The sequence below is a fragment of the Haemorhous mexicanus genome, chromosome Z (genome assembly GCF_027477595.1).
Source record: "Haemorhous mexicanus isolate bHaeMex1 chromosome Z, bHaeMex1.pri, whole genome shotgun sequence".
NCBI lineage: Eukaryota > Metazoa > Chordata > Aves > Passeriformes > Fringillidae > Haemorhous > Haemorhous mexicanus.
The window spans coordinates 80020034-80034393 of NC_082381.1; the positions used below are offsets into that span (position 1 = coordinate 80020034).

The 14360-nt window shown below is 54.8% G+C and overlaps 1 protein-coding gene across 2 annotated transcripts in view; it reads right to left on the reverse strand.

Moving 5' to 3' along the window:
• Nucleotides 1–14360, reverse strand: part of TLN1 (talin 1) — a 35184-nt gene that overhangs the window by 13741 nt on the left and 7083 nt on the right. The window contains exons 3-33 of one of the 2 annotated variants that reach the window (XM_059837087.1): nucleotides 12695–12792; nucleotides 12338–12467; nucleotides 11956–12108; nucleotides 11526–11668; nucleotides 10996–11123; nucleotides 10440–10500; nucleotides 10063–10167; nucleotides 9589–9744; nucleotides 9254–9355; nucleotides 8969–9045; nucleotides 8628–8808; nucleotides 7845–7958; nucleotides 7392–7500; nucleotides 7003–7211; nucleotides 6787–6885; nucleotides 6543–6593; nucleotides 4655–4822; nucleotides 4090–4384; nucleotides 3827–3993; nucleotides 3338–3466; nucleotides 2924–3037; nucleotides 2603–2716; nucleotides 2310–2444; nucleotides 2002–2130; nucleotides 1800–1902; nucleotides 1519–1727; nucleotides 1305–1424; nucleotides 947–1144; nucleotides 477–616; nucleotides 280–373; nucleotides 39–128 (exon numbers count right to left, since the gene is read on the reverse strand). In XM_059837087.1, the coding sequence (XP_059693070.1) occupies nucleotides 39–128; nucleotides 280–373; nucleotides 477–616; nucleotides 947–1144; nucleotides 1305–1424; nucleotides 1519–1727; nucleotides 1800–1902; nucleotides 2002–2130; nucleotides 2310–2444; nucleotides 2603–2716; nucleotides 2924–3037; nucleotides 3338–3466; nucleotides 3827–3993; nucleotides 4090–4384; nucleotides 4655–4822; nucleotides 6543–6593; nucleotides 6787–6885; nucleotides 7003–7211; nucleotides 7392–7500; nucleotides 7845–7958; nucleotides 8628–8808; nucleotides 8969–9045; nucleotides 9254–9355; nucleotides 9589–9744; nucleotides 10063–10167; nucleotides 10440–10500; nucleotides 10996–11123; nucleotides 11526–11668; nucleotides 11956–12108; nucleotides 12338–12467; nucleotides 12695–12792 (4121 nt within the window). The remainder of the gene's footprint in view (nucleotides 1–38; nucleotides 129–279; nucleotides 374–476; nucleotides 617–946; nucleotides 1145–1304; nucleotides 1425–1518; nucleotides 1728–1799; nucleotides 1903–2001; nucleotides 2131–2309; nucleotides 2445–2602; nucleotides 2717–2923; nucleotides 3038–3337; nucleotides 3467–3826; nucleotides 3994–4089; nucleotides 4385–4654; nucleotides 4823–6542; nucleotides 6594–6786; nucleotides 6886–7002; nucleotides 7212–7391; nucleotides 7501–7844; nucleotides 7959–8627; nucleotides 8809–8968; nucleotides 9046–9253; nucleotides 9356–9588; nucleotides 9745–10062; nucleotides 10168–10439; nucleotides 10501–10995; nucleotides 11124–11525; nucleotides 11669–11955; nucleotides 12109–12337; nucleotides 12468–12694; nucleotides 12793–14360) is intronic. The other variant, XM_059837088.1, reaches the window with a different exon arrangement.

Genomic DNA, 14360 nt, shown 5'->3' on the forward strand with positions numbered 1-14360 from the left:
CCTTCTTGTTTTCCCCCAAACCTCCATTCAGGGCTTACCTTGGAGTTCTCCATGACACTGTCAAGGCAGTTGAAGTAGGACATGTCATTGACAGTCTGGGTGGGGTTTTCCAACAATTCCTTCACCGTCTGCAGGGACACAGGTGTCACACCCAGAGGAAAGTTCTGCTTCCTCCACTTGCACCTCCTCTTCATTCCCTCCTATTCCTTGCAGTGGGGTGCAGCTCCCCCCATACCAAACATCTCAACCCCTCCCATGCCTTGTCAACATGTGGCTTACCTCCAACTCTCGCAGGGCATTGTCACACTCCTTCTGGCCTGGGGCCTGCTGGGTGCACATGGTGATCAGCTGGTTAATGCTGTCAGTCACAGCCCTGCCAGGGACATGGGAGAAAGATCCACAGATCAATGCATGCCCCACCACCCAGCCCCACTACTATCTACGGCCAGCAGCTCTCAGGGAGCAGTTCCTCTTACCGTGCTGCTGCTGCCAGCTGATTCTTGAGGTTGGGGGCAGCAGGGTCAGCAGAGAGAGCCTTTGCAGCCAGCAGCAGCTTGCTGGAGGACATGGAAATGCTCTTCAAGTTCGACACCACCTGTGCCTGATCCTCCTTATTCTGCAAGGAGCCAAGATGAGTTTTCTGCAGCACCTTTTAAAGTCCACACCCCATCCTGGGTCTTCTCTGGGGATTTTCTAGCTGAGCTAGTTCCCTTCATCCAAGTGGTCCACCAACAGCAAGGAATCATGAATTCTTGCCAAACTAACCTAAGCCACCTTCTCCCCGTTGCTGTGGTTTTGCACAACTCCAGTCCCCATCTCCCTGGCTGCATTGGCCACAGCCACCCTAACCACCACTGCCTGGCCACACTGCCTTTGGTCAGCTACCTTCTCAGATATCTCAAATCTCTCCCTTCATTCAGGATATCCAACAGGCATTTCCTCTCACCGGGGACTGGCTGGCCATCTCCACTCCTGCCTGCAGGAATTCATTGAAGTCATGTCCAAATTTGCCAGAGGATTTGGCCAGGTCTTGAGGGGTGCCACGCGATGCCTGAACCAGCTCATTGGCAGACTGATTGAGCCCTGCTGCTGCCTGGTTCAGCTGGCTCTGTGCCTCCTGGAAGCTCTTGGTGCTGGGAGGGAACTGGAAGGAAGGAGAGAGGTAAGGAGAGGCAGAGAGCTGAGTGGAGATGGCAGATGAAAGTCTGGCACATGCTTGGGGACAGGCAAGAGTAACTCAATGCAGTTGGACCAGCCTGCATTGTCAGATTTTTCCTTTCCCCTCCCACCCCAGCTCAGCTCACCGAATCTGACAGCAGCCTCTTGCTGGCCTCTCCCACCATGCGGATGGCAGCGTCCACATCCCGCTGCCCTGGCAGGCAGTTAACACAGCGGTTCAGGGCCTGTGACACTGCCTTGGCCACCTGCAGGGAAGCAAAGAGAGGTCACCACCTCCCAGCGAGCTCCACATCCTTCCCACAGTCTGATGGGGCACACTGGGGTATCCCCTGTCCCCACCTGGGCCAGGCGCTGCTGGCTCTCTGGGTCACCAGGCTTGGCCACTGCTTTTCGGGCCTCCTCAATGAGGTTGTTGGCTTTGTCCATGACATCACTGGCGCACTCCAGCATAGCACTCTGTGCCTGTGGGTCGGAGGTGTTGGCTGCTACACCACGGGCAGCCTGGCTGAGTGAGCGCAGAGCTTGGGCCACTTCCCGGGCAGCAATTCCTGGGGGGATGGAGAGGTCAATGCCTGTCAGCTCAGTGCCCCATCCCCCATCCCTGTTGTGGAGGCCAGTACCTGTGTAGTTCTCATTGCCCTGGGCCACCTCTCCCAAGAGGTGAGCGATGGCAGAGCTGACAGCTTTGGTACTGTTCCCCAGGTCCTGGGCACACTTCTCCATCTGCAGGGGGCCAAGTTGAGACATGCTGGTGAGCTGCACCTGTGGGGCAACTCCACTGTCCCAGAGTCCACCCTGAGCCACCCTTCCCTGCACCCTTACCGTCTCTCCTGGAAGAGGCTTGAGCTTGCCATCACGGGCAGCTGCCTTGGCTTCCTGCAAGTCCCTCTCCAGGCTCTGCACCAGACCCAGTGCAGAGTCTATCTCCAGGGGTCCACATGCCTCCTGAGCCTGTGACAGAACAGAAGGGAAAGTGAGCAGGTGATCACTGAGCCCAGCTGGCTGTGGCAGAGACCAGAACCTCCCACCAGGCTGTCCCCACTATTCCCCACCACTCTGCACAGCTGGTGTCTCACTGCAGGATGGGACTCAGCTGGTGTCTCACTGCAGGATAAAACTCAGCCTCTCACCTTCTGGGCTGCTGTGCGGAGCTCAGCCAGAGCTGCTGCCAAGTTTTTGGCACACTGGCTGAGCTGCATAGCAGAGGCTTGGTCCGTTATGGTGGGGACAGTGGCCTTGGCTGCAGCTACCATCTTCCCACCGGGCTGTTGGGCCAGAAAAAAAAGCAGTGAGAAGGGAACAAACAGGCAGCACGTCAGCTGCCTGTGTGCAGAAGATTTCCCAGTGTCTTAAAAGGGACAAGCACGGTAGGAAAGCTGTAACGCCAGAGGGAGGCATGGGAGGCTCTGGGCAGCATGGGTACCTGCAGGAAGTTCTGGCTGGCAGCAATGAGAGCCAGCTGGGCGCTGGGGCTGTCTGGCTGTGACTGGCTTCCTCTCACACCTTGCACCAGCATCGGGATCTGCTCTGCCACCACCTGCCAGAGAATAGGGTCACTGAAGAGGATCACACATAGATTCAACCCAGAACCAGTGATCGAAAGACCAGCTCCTACAGGACCTAACTCAGGACTCCAGGGTCCAGTCTGACCACCGTGGTGGAGCAGGAAGCACCACATAGCTAACGGGAGATGAGACAGGGAGTGAGAGCACAGGAGATGCTGGGATCAGGCCCAGGCCCTTACCTTGCAGCTCTGCACCAGCTGCTGCTGAGCAGCAGGGTTCTTGTTGGAGGAAGAGGCATGTTGTGCGGCGGCGATGGTCTGCGTGGCCGAGGCGGCAGCCTGCTTGGCTGCATGCTGGCACAGGGAGGCACAGGTTAACACTGGCAGTCTGTATTGAGCCCCCCCACCATGATCAGGGCCCAGATTCCCTCAAGAAACTTCTCCTTTGCCTACTCCTGAGGCACCTGAGTATCCCCAGCACCACAAAACAACACAGTGCACACAAGGGAAGGGAGATCTGTGATGCAGCACGGACACTGTACTTGAAAAGGACTTTAACCCTCTGGAAAGAGGAGTTGTATGGGGGCTCCTGGACAGGCCTTGCTCACTGATTGTGCTTGCTTGCCCTTTGCAGATCCTTGCCCAGCATCTCACCTCCAGCTTGTGCACAAGCTTCTTCTTGATGGCGTTCTGGGCTGCAGCATTGGTTGCCATGCGGAGCCCTTCTGCTGCCTCACGCAGCCGCTGCTGCTGCTCCTCACTGTCCGGGTGGGCTGCAGCTCCCTGGAGAAAACAGAAAATCCATCACACCTCTCAGGGTCCATGGAGTCCCTTTTCCTCCTGGAGCAGCATCTCTGCTCTGGCCCCCACAAGACAGCCCTGTTTATGGTACATGGGAGATGTTCACAGCCTCTCTGGAAGAGTCCAGCAGCAGGAGCAGTAACAGCTTTTCTGCTACCACTCACAGCTTCCTGAAGCTCCTTCACAGGAGGAGCCCAAAAAACAGGTCCCTGGCTCAATGCAAGACCTTGCTCAGGGAACTGCTGCTCAACCAGAGGCTCTCATCCCCTACCCAGCATTGAACCAATAGCATTGGGCAGGGCTGGGGCCAAAGACAGCATCCACCCGTCCCCACACACTGACCTTTGCAGCCTCCACCATCTTGGCAGTGGCATCAGCCAGGATCTTGGCTGCACTCAGAAGCTTGCGTGAATTCTCCAGGTCTGTCTCTCCCTCAGCGTCAGCTTTGATGGCATTGACAAGGTCAGAGGTGGCCTGGGCCAGAATACGAGCCTGACGCACCATTTCCCCTGGAACAGAATGGAAGTGTGGCCTGTTAGCAAGTCCCAAGGGCTCTCTGATACCTCCCTATCCATTGTGCTATGCCCTGGGCGTCTCACTCTCACCTGCATCACCCATGGAGCTGAATATATTCTCAGTGACGTTGAGGATGGTGTCAGTGGCCTGGTCGTAGCGCCCGATGGGCTGCCCACCCAAGGCATGTTGCTTGATGTGCTGCAGCAGGTCGTTCAGGGCCTGGGTGACAGCAGTGGCTGCCACCCCTACCTGCTTCAGGAGCTGGTCATCACTGGTGGCTGCCTTGGAGGCCTCCACACAGCCCTCAGCCGATTTGGCCACCAACTTGCCAGCCTCGATCAGCTGCTCCTGGCAAACTGGGGAGCTAATTGTAGGAGCCACAACCTAAAAGGAAGAACAAAGCCTGGGCAGCAAGCATGGTATGCTCCATGGAGGAGCCATCCCAAAATTCTGCTCCTCCAAAAAGGATCATCATTGCTTGGGCACAGTGGCAGGGCCTCCAAGAAGAGGCGGTCCACATTTCCTGTGCCAGATTCCCAATGTCCCACCTTAGGACATGTGGTCCTGACACACCCAGGACCCCACTGCAAAGCTGCCCCCCAGCCAGGTGAAGCTCACACCCATGCTGAGGCAGGGGTTAACCTTGCTGCTTACCTTGGTGCAGGCCACCAGCTGGGAGGTGGAGAGGGCACACTGAGTGGCTGCTGCGATCACCTGTGTCTGCAGCGCTGCATCCTCTGTTTTCTGAGCCACATTCTTGGCTTTGAGCACCAGTGCAGCAGCAGCATTGGCCACCGCCTTCGCCAGCTGCATAAGCATGTCCTGGGAGGGGACAGAAAGGGCCAATGAGGCAACCATGGCAGTGGGAGCAGCTGCAGCCATCTGCAAGGCTCTCGTGAAATATTCAGATGGGAAATGTGAGCCCTCAGGGCCCTTTCATCCACTCTGTCCCAGAACCGGCAGCACTGAATAGCTGGAAAGGCTGGCAACACCTTGATCCCACCTCCACCGTGTTCTTCAGCTGGCAGTGAGGCTGAACCCTGGCCCTGAGCTGCAGCCTGCACTGCCATGAACACCACCCACAGGAGCTCAGGCAATGCTCAGCATCACTGCAATACTCACTCCCCAGACAACCACCTGTCCCATACTGTACCACAGCAAGAACCTGCTGCAAGGCACTGCTGGTACTTCCTGGATTTGATTTGGTTTGCAAACATTTGAACACAGTGAAAAGATGACAAACCCTTCCGGCCAAACAGCAGGCACAAGGCTGCCTTGGCACACCCACACCATGGGCAGCTGCCAGAAAGAGGCAAGTGGGAGATACTGCCATGCTGGCTACCTGTATTGCCAGTATGCCAGCTGTTTTTATTTTGAATTCTAACTTGTTGGCTGACAAGCTAGAATACATCTCTGCTGTTATTCCCAAAGCTAAAAGAGAGGTGTGACAAGGCAACCAGCCTCCTCTCTCCTGGGTGGCAGGCACACAAGCGGTGCCAGGAGGCAACAGGCAGGGACCAGCACACAGTGAACTGCTTTCCTGCAGGGCACCAGATATCACAGGAGGCTGCAGCCTCCAGGACTAGCCCCTGAGGCACACTGCTGGTGAAAACAGGTAGCGCCACCCCTAAATAGCAAAAATCCTGGTAGGCAGGGCAGGGATCTCTGCCTACTGCAGCTGCCAACCTCCTGCTGTGTGTATGATTACAGCAAGCAGCCCTGCATCCCCCAACAAGTAAGCCTTTGGACACCAAACCAGAAGAGTCACAGCATCCCCTCGCCTCCTGCAAGCCAAGACTACTCCAACTACAATCCATCACCTTCTGCGACAGGAGGAAAGACTGGAGAGTGCATGCATCCAATTAAAGAGTCCCCAGACCACTGCATCTGAGCCCATCAAAGGAAGTACGTACACTCGGGTCTGACAACTGTGAGGCAGAACATCCTGCTGCTTGACTGCAAATTGTCTTCAAGGTCCAAAATCTGACCTTTGGGGATATTCTATCGTGGCACTGCTGCATGGCCAAATATGGCTTTCTGCCCTGCCCCTAACTTTTCTGCTCCCCTTGGACACCTTTCAAGGCATCTACTCAGTTGAATCTGTGTGGCTGCCATGAACAGAAACCCCTTCTTTCTGGAGTATTTTGGTCTATAATATGTCTGGATTGTCCTCCCCAGCACAGTGCTACCTCCTTTGTGCTGGCAGGAGCACACATGGGAAAGCAAGCCAGCTGGCAGTCAGCTCATCTAAAAAAAACTGCCACGCAAGGCTCCACCCATACTGTCTCTCTGATGGGGGCAGGCAGGCAGCTCCCACAGGCAGGGAGCAGCAGGCAGGAACTGAGGTGGCTGCAAGGGGTGATCTCCAGAGCAGCACTTGCTCCAACAGCAACCCGAGTGCATGGACTTCTGAGATCCAAAAAATAAAAAAGCAGAATTTCGCAAGAGCCCTTCTCCAAAGATTTCAGATTATAGTTCCCAGAGGAGCCCCCTTCACACTGGAGATGGCAGGGACCACCACACCAAGCCAGGCCTGTTTTACCGTCTTTGGTTCAGAGGAAGGCAGGATCCAAGCACACCGGTTTTCTGGGATCTACATAGAATCCACAAGATAAGAGTTGTTATATCACTCTAGAGACAGAGATGGGCAATGGTCTGTCCCCTCCCTCACAAAGTCACCATTGGGCACCGGCGAATGTTCAGCTTGGGCTCCTCCTGTGAGGTCCTGTGCAAAGGCCAATAGTTTTATGGAGTGGCTGTCCTTGGTTGCTGCTGGGTGGACTCACCTGGAAGCGGGGGTCAGTGTCACTCTCCCCTATCTGCTGCAGCAGCTCCCCGCTGGTTTGCCCCACCAGGCCAGCAGCCTGCAGGAGATTCTGGCGAGGCTGCAAGGAACAAGGCAAAACCAACACAAGGCTCATGAGCAAGCCTTAAAACTTCACTCAGTGGTTTCCCTCGGCTTCCCCCTTCCTATCAGTCCCACAGCCCGTCCAGCTTCCCACCTCAGCACTGGCAGGCTGTGCTGTTTTCAGCAGGTCTGAGACGGCACTCGCCAGGTTCTTGGCTGCCTGTAGAAGCTGCCGCCCGTTCCCTCCCTCATCCTCCATCAGCGCAGCCAGCAGCTTCACACCCTTAGACATCTCCGTCAGGTTGGAAGAGATGGTGGTGACAGCGCAGCCCACAGCGGTGTAGTCCGTGTCTGCTGGATCCCCTGCATAGGGAAGACAGGAGTCAGGATAGGATGTGCTCCAAGTGATGCACCAAGAGCATCCCCACACCGGTGACTGATGTGGTTTTCCTTTCAGGGAGCAGAAGGAGTCTTTCAGCCAGACAAGGGAGACCAAGCATTTTACTGAACTGGGGCATCCCTCTACTCCCGCTCTCCATATACCTGCAGTGAGGTTGACGACTGAGGCCGTGCCAGCAGTTATGGCATCCACTTGGGAGTGGATCTCATGCTTTGACTCATCCATCTTGTTTTTGCGCCAAGCTTTTGATGCCTGAGTGGGGAGAACAGGATGAGGAGAAGGTGGTAGAAGTGGTGGGTAGCTGCACACATGCTCACATAGAGAAACGCAAGGAAAAGGATATAAAGAAAAGAGTGGGAAGACCTGTAACCACCCAAATTCTTTAGTCCAACCTGACCAAACAACATGACCAAGTGTCCCCTCCATGTCTGCCCACAAAGTGGGATACAACCCCATCTCTTTTCAGGCAACAGGTCTTCCCAGGAGCTGCTAACACTTCTTCTGGGAATGTGGCCAGCCTCACCCAGCCCAGCTTCCAGCAAGGTCCACCCCCAGCATCGTCCACCCCCAGCACCCCACCTTCACCCAGCACTCACAGCATCCTGTCCAAGAGGTGGCAAGGTCTCAAAGTCATCCAGCGTGGCCTGGGCTGCATGCACAGCCTGCATGCTGGAGTTGATAGTGCCGGTCAGGGCTTGCTGGGCTGAGGTCTGCAACACAGAGACAGAATGAGTGAGATATGCCAAAGGCTTGGAATCTAGGATTACATATTTGGCTCAAATGCTCCCCTGCAATGTGCTGCTGATGGCACTGCTCTAGGTAGGTCTCCACAAAGTGGGATGCACTTAGCAAAAGGGGAGTTTCCCCTCTGCATCTCCCACTGGAAAATGCCTCATCCCACCATGGTTACAACGAAGTCTCACAGCTAAGTGGCTCTCGGGGAGTGGGGAGAAGATGCTGTGAGATGCCACAAGGCTTTCACAGCAAGTGCCCACAAGAGACTGCATAAGGCAAAAGAAATCAGCCTCCTTGTGGCCTTTTCCAACTGCTCCTCCAGCTGCACAGAAGTTGGGGGCACCAAAACATGGCATTGGGTTCTGCTGCAAACCACAGACCTAGTGGGGCTGTCCAGTCACTACCTGAAATGACAGGCTGCAGTCTCTAGCCAGACTAAAACACTGGGTTGTAGCTCAAGTTTGCAAAGAAGGTGCAGGAGGACACCAGCTCAGCTAGGCCAGCAACCACACATAACCAGTGGTACAAAGCCCCTGCTCTTCACAGCAAGACAGTTCTTGCTCATGGACCCAAACAGATTGGTCTACACAAGCCTGACAGTCACCTCTTAGAGTTTGTGCCCTATGGTGAGCACAAGAGCTTACCAGGGGAGGCATGTGCCCTCGGTGCATCTGGCCACTGGTGATTTGCAGCTGAGGCTGTGGCATCGTGCCCACCTGGAAGTTTTCTGGCCCTCCAGCCCCTGTCCGCATGATGGCTGGCAGGGCCACTGAGCCCAGCTCTGCCTTGCCTACACGGTTAAACTGCTGCTGAACAACTGTTGACCTGAAATGGGGAGGAATACCAGGTAAAGGAATGCCCACAGCGCTGGCACCAGGCTCTGTGGGCGTGGCAGCTCCTCCTCCTTGCTGTGCTGCAAACTTCACTGGAGCACACTCTCCATTCAACTTGTGTTTGGCAGCTGCCTTGCTCCTGGAAGACTTACTTCTTTGGAGACACAGAGTCTTCCAGCATGGTGGACTCCTCATCACCCTCCAGTCCAAAGTGGTCTTTGCTCTTTTTCTGCAACGGGAAAGAGAAAATTATACCCCCAAGCCCTTCCCTTCTCCTGCAGCCCAGACACCATACCAGGGTCACAGGGTCCCCCTGCCCTGCCTCCAGCTTTCCCAACAGTACCGTCTGCTAATGGCTGTTTGGAGGCAGCTGGAAGGCACATTCTGTATGCCTCTCTGGAGAGGGGCTATCAACGCCCTTCTCAGCACAGCCTCACCTTTTTGAGGATGATATCGATGTAGCCAGCAATCAGCTGGGCAATCTGTTCCCCTTCCGTCGTCTGCACTGAGTAGTAACCATCCTGGTAATCTCCAAAATCCTGCAACAGCAGGGCACAGGGTAGCACCGGAGCAGGGCACTGGCAGCCATCCTGAGCCCCTCTGGTATGCACTAAGCACCCAAGCACCAGCCTTCAAAGCAAGTGCTGGGAGAGGCACCAGAGGAGAGCAAGGCTGTGCCACCATGGAGCAGAGAGAGGGGCTGGAGTGAGAGCAGCCCCCCTGCAGGGGTACCAGCAGGAAGGAGGCATGGGAGACCAGTGCTGGTCCCTACCAGGGTGAAGCTCTTGGGCGAGGCTGCCCAACGCTTGATGTTGGTCAGGCTCCACTCCTGAATCACTTCCTTGGTCTTCTCATCCACACGCATCACGCACTCCTTGGTGATCCCCAGCAGCCGTGGCACCAGCTTGTTCTTCCCCTTCATCTTCTCCTGTGGGCCATAACAGAAGGTCGGTGGCTATCCCCAGGATGGATCCACAGGGGCAGAGATATCTGAGGTCTGCCATAGCTACCAAGACACCCACAAGGCCACACTTTCCAGTGGTGACAATCACACGTAGTTTGACAACAAGAAAAAGCATGAACCAAGGAGTAGGAAGGCAGTACACATGGAAATGCAACAGGGGAGATGCAAAAAAACCTGGAGCAACACAGGTTGAGGGGAAGCAGCTGGAGACACAACAGATGGATGCTGAAGAAGCAGAATTTTGGTGAGTCTGAAGTGGGACCAGGGGGGCTGCTGCTGTACCTTGACCAAGAAGAAGGAGACCCCGTAGGTCTTGAGGGAACGGGCAAGTTTCACATAGCGAACTTTGGCTTCGATCTCACTCATGTTCCCACAGCTCTTGTGGGCCTGCAACAGCAAACATAGAACATTGCACCAGATCCATAGTCCTGCCTTGATACCATTGCACAGCCCTTCCAAGCTCTCCCCACCGCATCAGCATCCCCTGCACCAGCTCTGATCTCTGAGATCTCAGGAGCTGCCTTGTCTGCCCACCTACAGCTCCTGCTCCTGTTTCTCATCCACCAGACTGGTGTGTGCTGCCTCCTCAGAGAGGAGGGCCTCAACCTTTAGAGAGGAGGAACAAAAAGTCCAGATCTAAACCTCCCCACTGCACATACCATAAAGATCTTGCGTTCTCCTTTCTGCTTGATGTACTCCTTGGGCAGGAAATCCTTGAGCCTGCCAACAGACAGCCAAGTGAGTTGTTAGCAGCAGAGCCCAAAGCCAGTGTCTGTCCTTGACTATGAACAAGTCCGACTGAAAGCTGCAAACAAGCCCCTGCCAGGGCATAAGCTGAAGTTTTTGGAAGCGGTAAGAATGTGGGAGAGATTGCTGCAGCTATGAAAGCTGTCCTTGGAGTTCCCCTAGTTAAGAGTGGGGTAAAGGTGCTGATAATGCAGCCCTTTGTGTGGCATCAAGGCAGGCCAGCGGGTGGGCTGGGGCTACCCCCACAGCAGCTGACTGCATGTCCCTATAGGGCTGACAGAGGATGGGGAGCTGGCAGTCCTCATAGCTGGTGTGGATCCCTATGCTTGGGCACTGGCTGTGGGGAGGAGAGGGGTTGCACGAGGGGCACCCAAACCCCCAGAGCCCCACAAGGCAGTGTGGCACTGGGTGCTGCCAAGCTGCCCCAGCTACCTCAAGGCAAGCCCAGGGGCTCCTCAGGACACTCACTCCAGAAAGCCTGGCTTGTGCTTCTGCTCGTTGTATGGCCCAAACTGGATCTGGCACTGGTGGCCAGCAAACTCACAGGCTTTGTCAAAGGAGACAGGGTGGGAACCGTTCAGAATGTCGTCACGAGCCTGTTTGGGAATAGAAGACACCACTGTGGGCTGGGCAGCCACGCAGCCCAGTCACTGCTCTCCTCCATATCAAGCACAACATGTTTTACAGACTTAAAATAAGTGGCTCTGAAAAACAGGCGTATGTAGGTCCAGGCTGTTCCCTACGGGCATCAAACCTGGGAGAGGAACAGCAGCAGGATTTCAGGATGGTTCCTACCAGACAGAGCTGACTGGGATTCCCTGGGGAGCTCTAGAGTAGACAGGGGAGAGGGCTGGGATTGCCAGTGTTAGCTCTTACCCAGGACATAACTGGGTATCCCAAAGTACCTCCCCATCATGGCTCCTGACAAAACCTTCAGCCACCAGACTTATCAGGGGCTGGCAGAAGGAAGTGGAACCAGGTGCTCTGGGAAGCTGTACCTGCACATAGAGCAGGTTGAGCTGCACAGGATCTCTCGAGTCCACGTTCTGATCAGAGTAGAAGAACTTGCGCCGCAGCAGCAGTGTTTCATTGTCATCGATGCCTTGTTCACGCAGGGTCCGGCCGTGATCCAGCCAGTTCACTGCAGACAATGCCAGGGTGTGAGCAGGGACAGGCATCAAGGCACGGCTCGTCCTGGCCCTGGGGCTGCTCATGCCAAGTGAGAAATGGATGTCTGCCTGATGCATCCCAGCTCTCACCCATCTGCCCTGGGCCTCCAGGCAGGAGATATTCTAGGAAGTGTGGACACATGTTCCTTCATCCACATGTTTCTCTCCACACCCTCTTCCCCTCACAGGGGTCCCTGCTCCTCTCCCCCAAGGCTGTCGGCACAGGCTGACCTCACTCCCAGCACACCCAGGAACCTACACTCATCATCTGTGTGCAACTTCTGTTTGAGCTTTTCCATCTTCTTCTCATCTCGCAGCAAGGTCTTGTCCTTCTTGAGAGTGCCAGTAACCTCCTCCTTCTTCTCTTCCATGATCTCCCGTACAAGTGAGTACTCATCATAGTTGGTGATGCCTGCAGGAGAGCAGAGAACCAAACTCAGAAGGACTGTTCTGCCAAACACAGAGCATGGAGCAACGCAGGGGTGCAGAGCAGTGTCCCCTCGCTAGTGTCACGCACCCCTCAGATACCCTGCAGCCAGGCCATCTTCCACAGAGCTGCTGCTGCTCCCCCAGAAGACTGTCAGATTCTGCCATTCTTTCCCCCCCTCCCTTCTTCCCCCCTGACGCTGTCCTCTCCTCACCAATCCGGGCACATATTGTCATGAGCATGTCCGTGACAGTTTTGGAGTCATCCACCATCACTGTTTTCACTGTCCCATCCAGCATGCGGATCTTCAGGGGCCGCTGCTTCTTCTTGTATTCCATGGTATCCTGCAGGCACAGCAGAGCACAGCTACCAGCAGCAGCACCAGTGCAGGGCACCCACACCCTACTGTCAGGCCAACAGCTCCCCCCTGCCAGGTGCAATAGTGGCAGTGACAGGGCGTGCTGCAGGGCACAATGCAAGGCAGCACAGCAGGCACCCACAGAACCTCCATGCTGTGAGCAAGATATCCAGCCACAGAGCGAAGGATGCAGCTGGAAGGATGGATACTTACCCCATTGCGAAGCATATAGTAGTCCAGAGCCTTCCCAGCCTCCAGCCAGATCCCTTTCTTTGGGTCTTCATCCGAGAGGAAGAGCCCAAAATCATTGGCTGAAAAACAGGTACAGTCTCTAACAGGGTAGTCCTGAGCAGCATAGGGCCACCACAATGCCACTCTGTGCCCAGGGATATGCACTGGTGCAACCTAGTGTGTGAAGCACAGCAGCCCTGACAAACAAAGCTGGCACGCAAGCTCTGAGGTTTCACTACAGTTATCTATGGAAAAAATCATCTGCAACATGCCTACGCAACATTGAACTTGGAACTGACAGACACAGCAGAAGGAAGAGCTTGCAGTTGTGACAGACAGCTCTCTGAAATCTTCACTGCAATGTGTAGTAGTAGTGAAAGTAAGTAGTAGTGAAAGTAAGGTAGTAAAATGCTGGGGGATCACCAGGAAGGGTGCTGAGAACTGGTCTATAAAATCTAGGCAATCCACACTTTTGAGCAGGGTGGTGGGGTTTCTCTGGTGGTAGGGTCTGCATCTTCTCAGGACACAGTATAGTTTGAAAAGATACAGAGAGACAACTTGAATGGAAACTAGAGAAGCTAGGACTCCCTTTTTTTGCAGAAGAAGCGGCTGAATGAGAACGTACTCAGGGCTTACAAGGTCTCAGAGGTGGTGAGTAAATATCAATCACCAAATCCTGCTCCCTCAGGGTGGGGCGCCTGGTGAGAGGGCTGCGCTGGAGCCTGGCCAGTGGCTCACCAGCTCAGACCCACAGGGATAGGCCCGTTTTTATGTAGCAAGAGGCCAGGACCACGCCTGGCTTTGCCCTGGAAAGGTCCTTCTCCACCTCTGCAACAATCCTGCGCCGCAGGCTGTCTTGGTTGGCTATGTTTATAACTCGTCATCTTGTTGGCAGCTCTCTTTGGGGAGGGACAAATTCCTGAGCCGCCCTGCGCCTGCCTAGCTAACACTGCTGTTAGGATCCTACTAAACAGGGAGCAAAAAAAAAAAAAACCATGAAAGCTTGCCATTTTATTTTTGAAGTAAAAAAAGAATAACAAAAACCCAAACTGTTTTCAAAGCAAATTCCAAGAGGATAAATCCAAAGCACTGAAAACTGAGCAGCTTGCCCCAGATCCATGGGTTGGGCGGGGAGAGGCACTTCCTGAGACAGAGCAAGAGCAGAGCTGGAAACTTACACCAAAGCTCCCCCAGCCCAAAGGTGACAAAAAACCAGGGCAGCTCAAAAAAGGAGCCTGAGTGCCTGTGTGTAAGGAGAGCAAAGAGAAGTAAAAGCTGCAGGGAACACGTAGGAAAAGAAAGGCTGTGAGCAACTGAAAAGGAACGCAGGAATAAGAAGTTCCCTTTAAGGCCTTCCCCTTGCTGCTTTTTTTATAAACAGGCTGGCTCACACCCAGGAGCAGGAAATGCAATGCTCCTTCCAACACCACTATAGCCCTGCATATCCAAAGACATCCAGTCCCTTGCTGAAGCTGAAAGCCATAGTCTGCTGGACTGCTGACCAGCCAGGCATGGTGTGAGAAGGCATTTCCTTTCAACCTCAAGGAATGTGCTGCTCCCAGATGTCGCTGCACTCCCCCTCCTCTTCCCACGACTCTTGACATCCACTTTGCTGTCCTCTCCTCCATGGCACAGCCGCTTTTGGGGG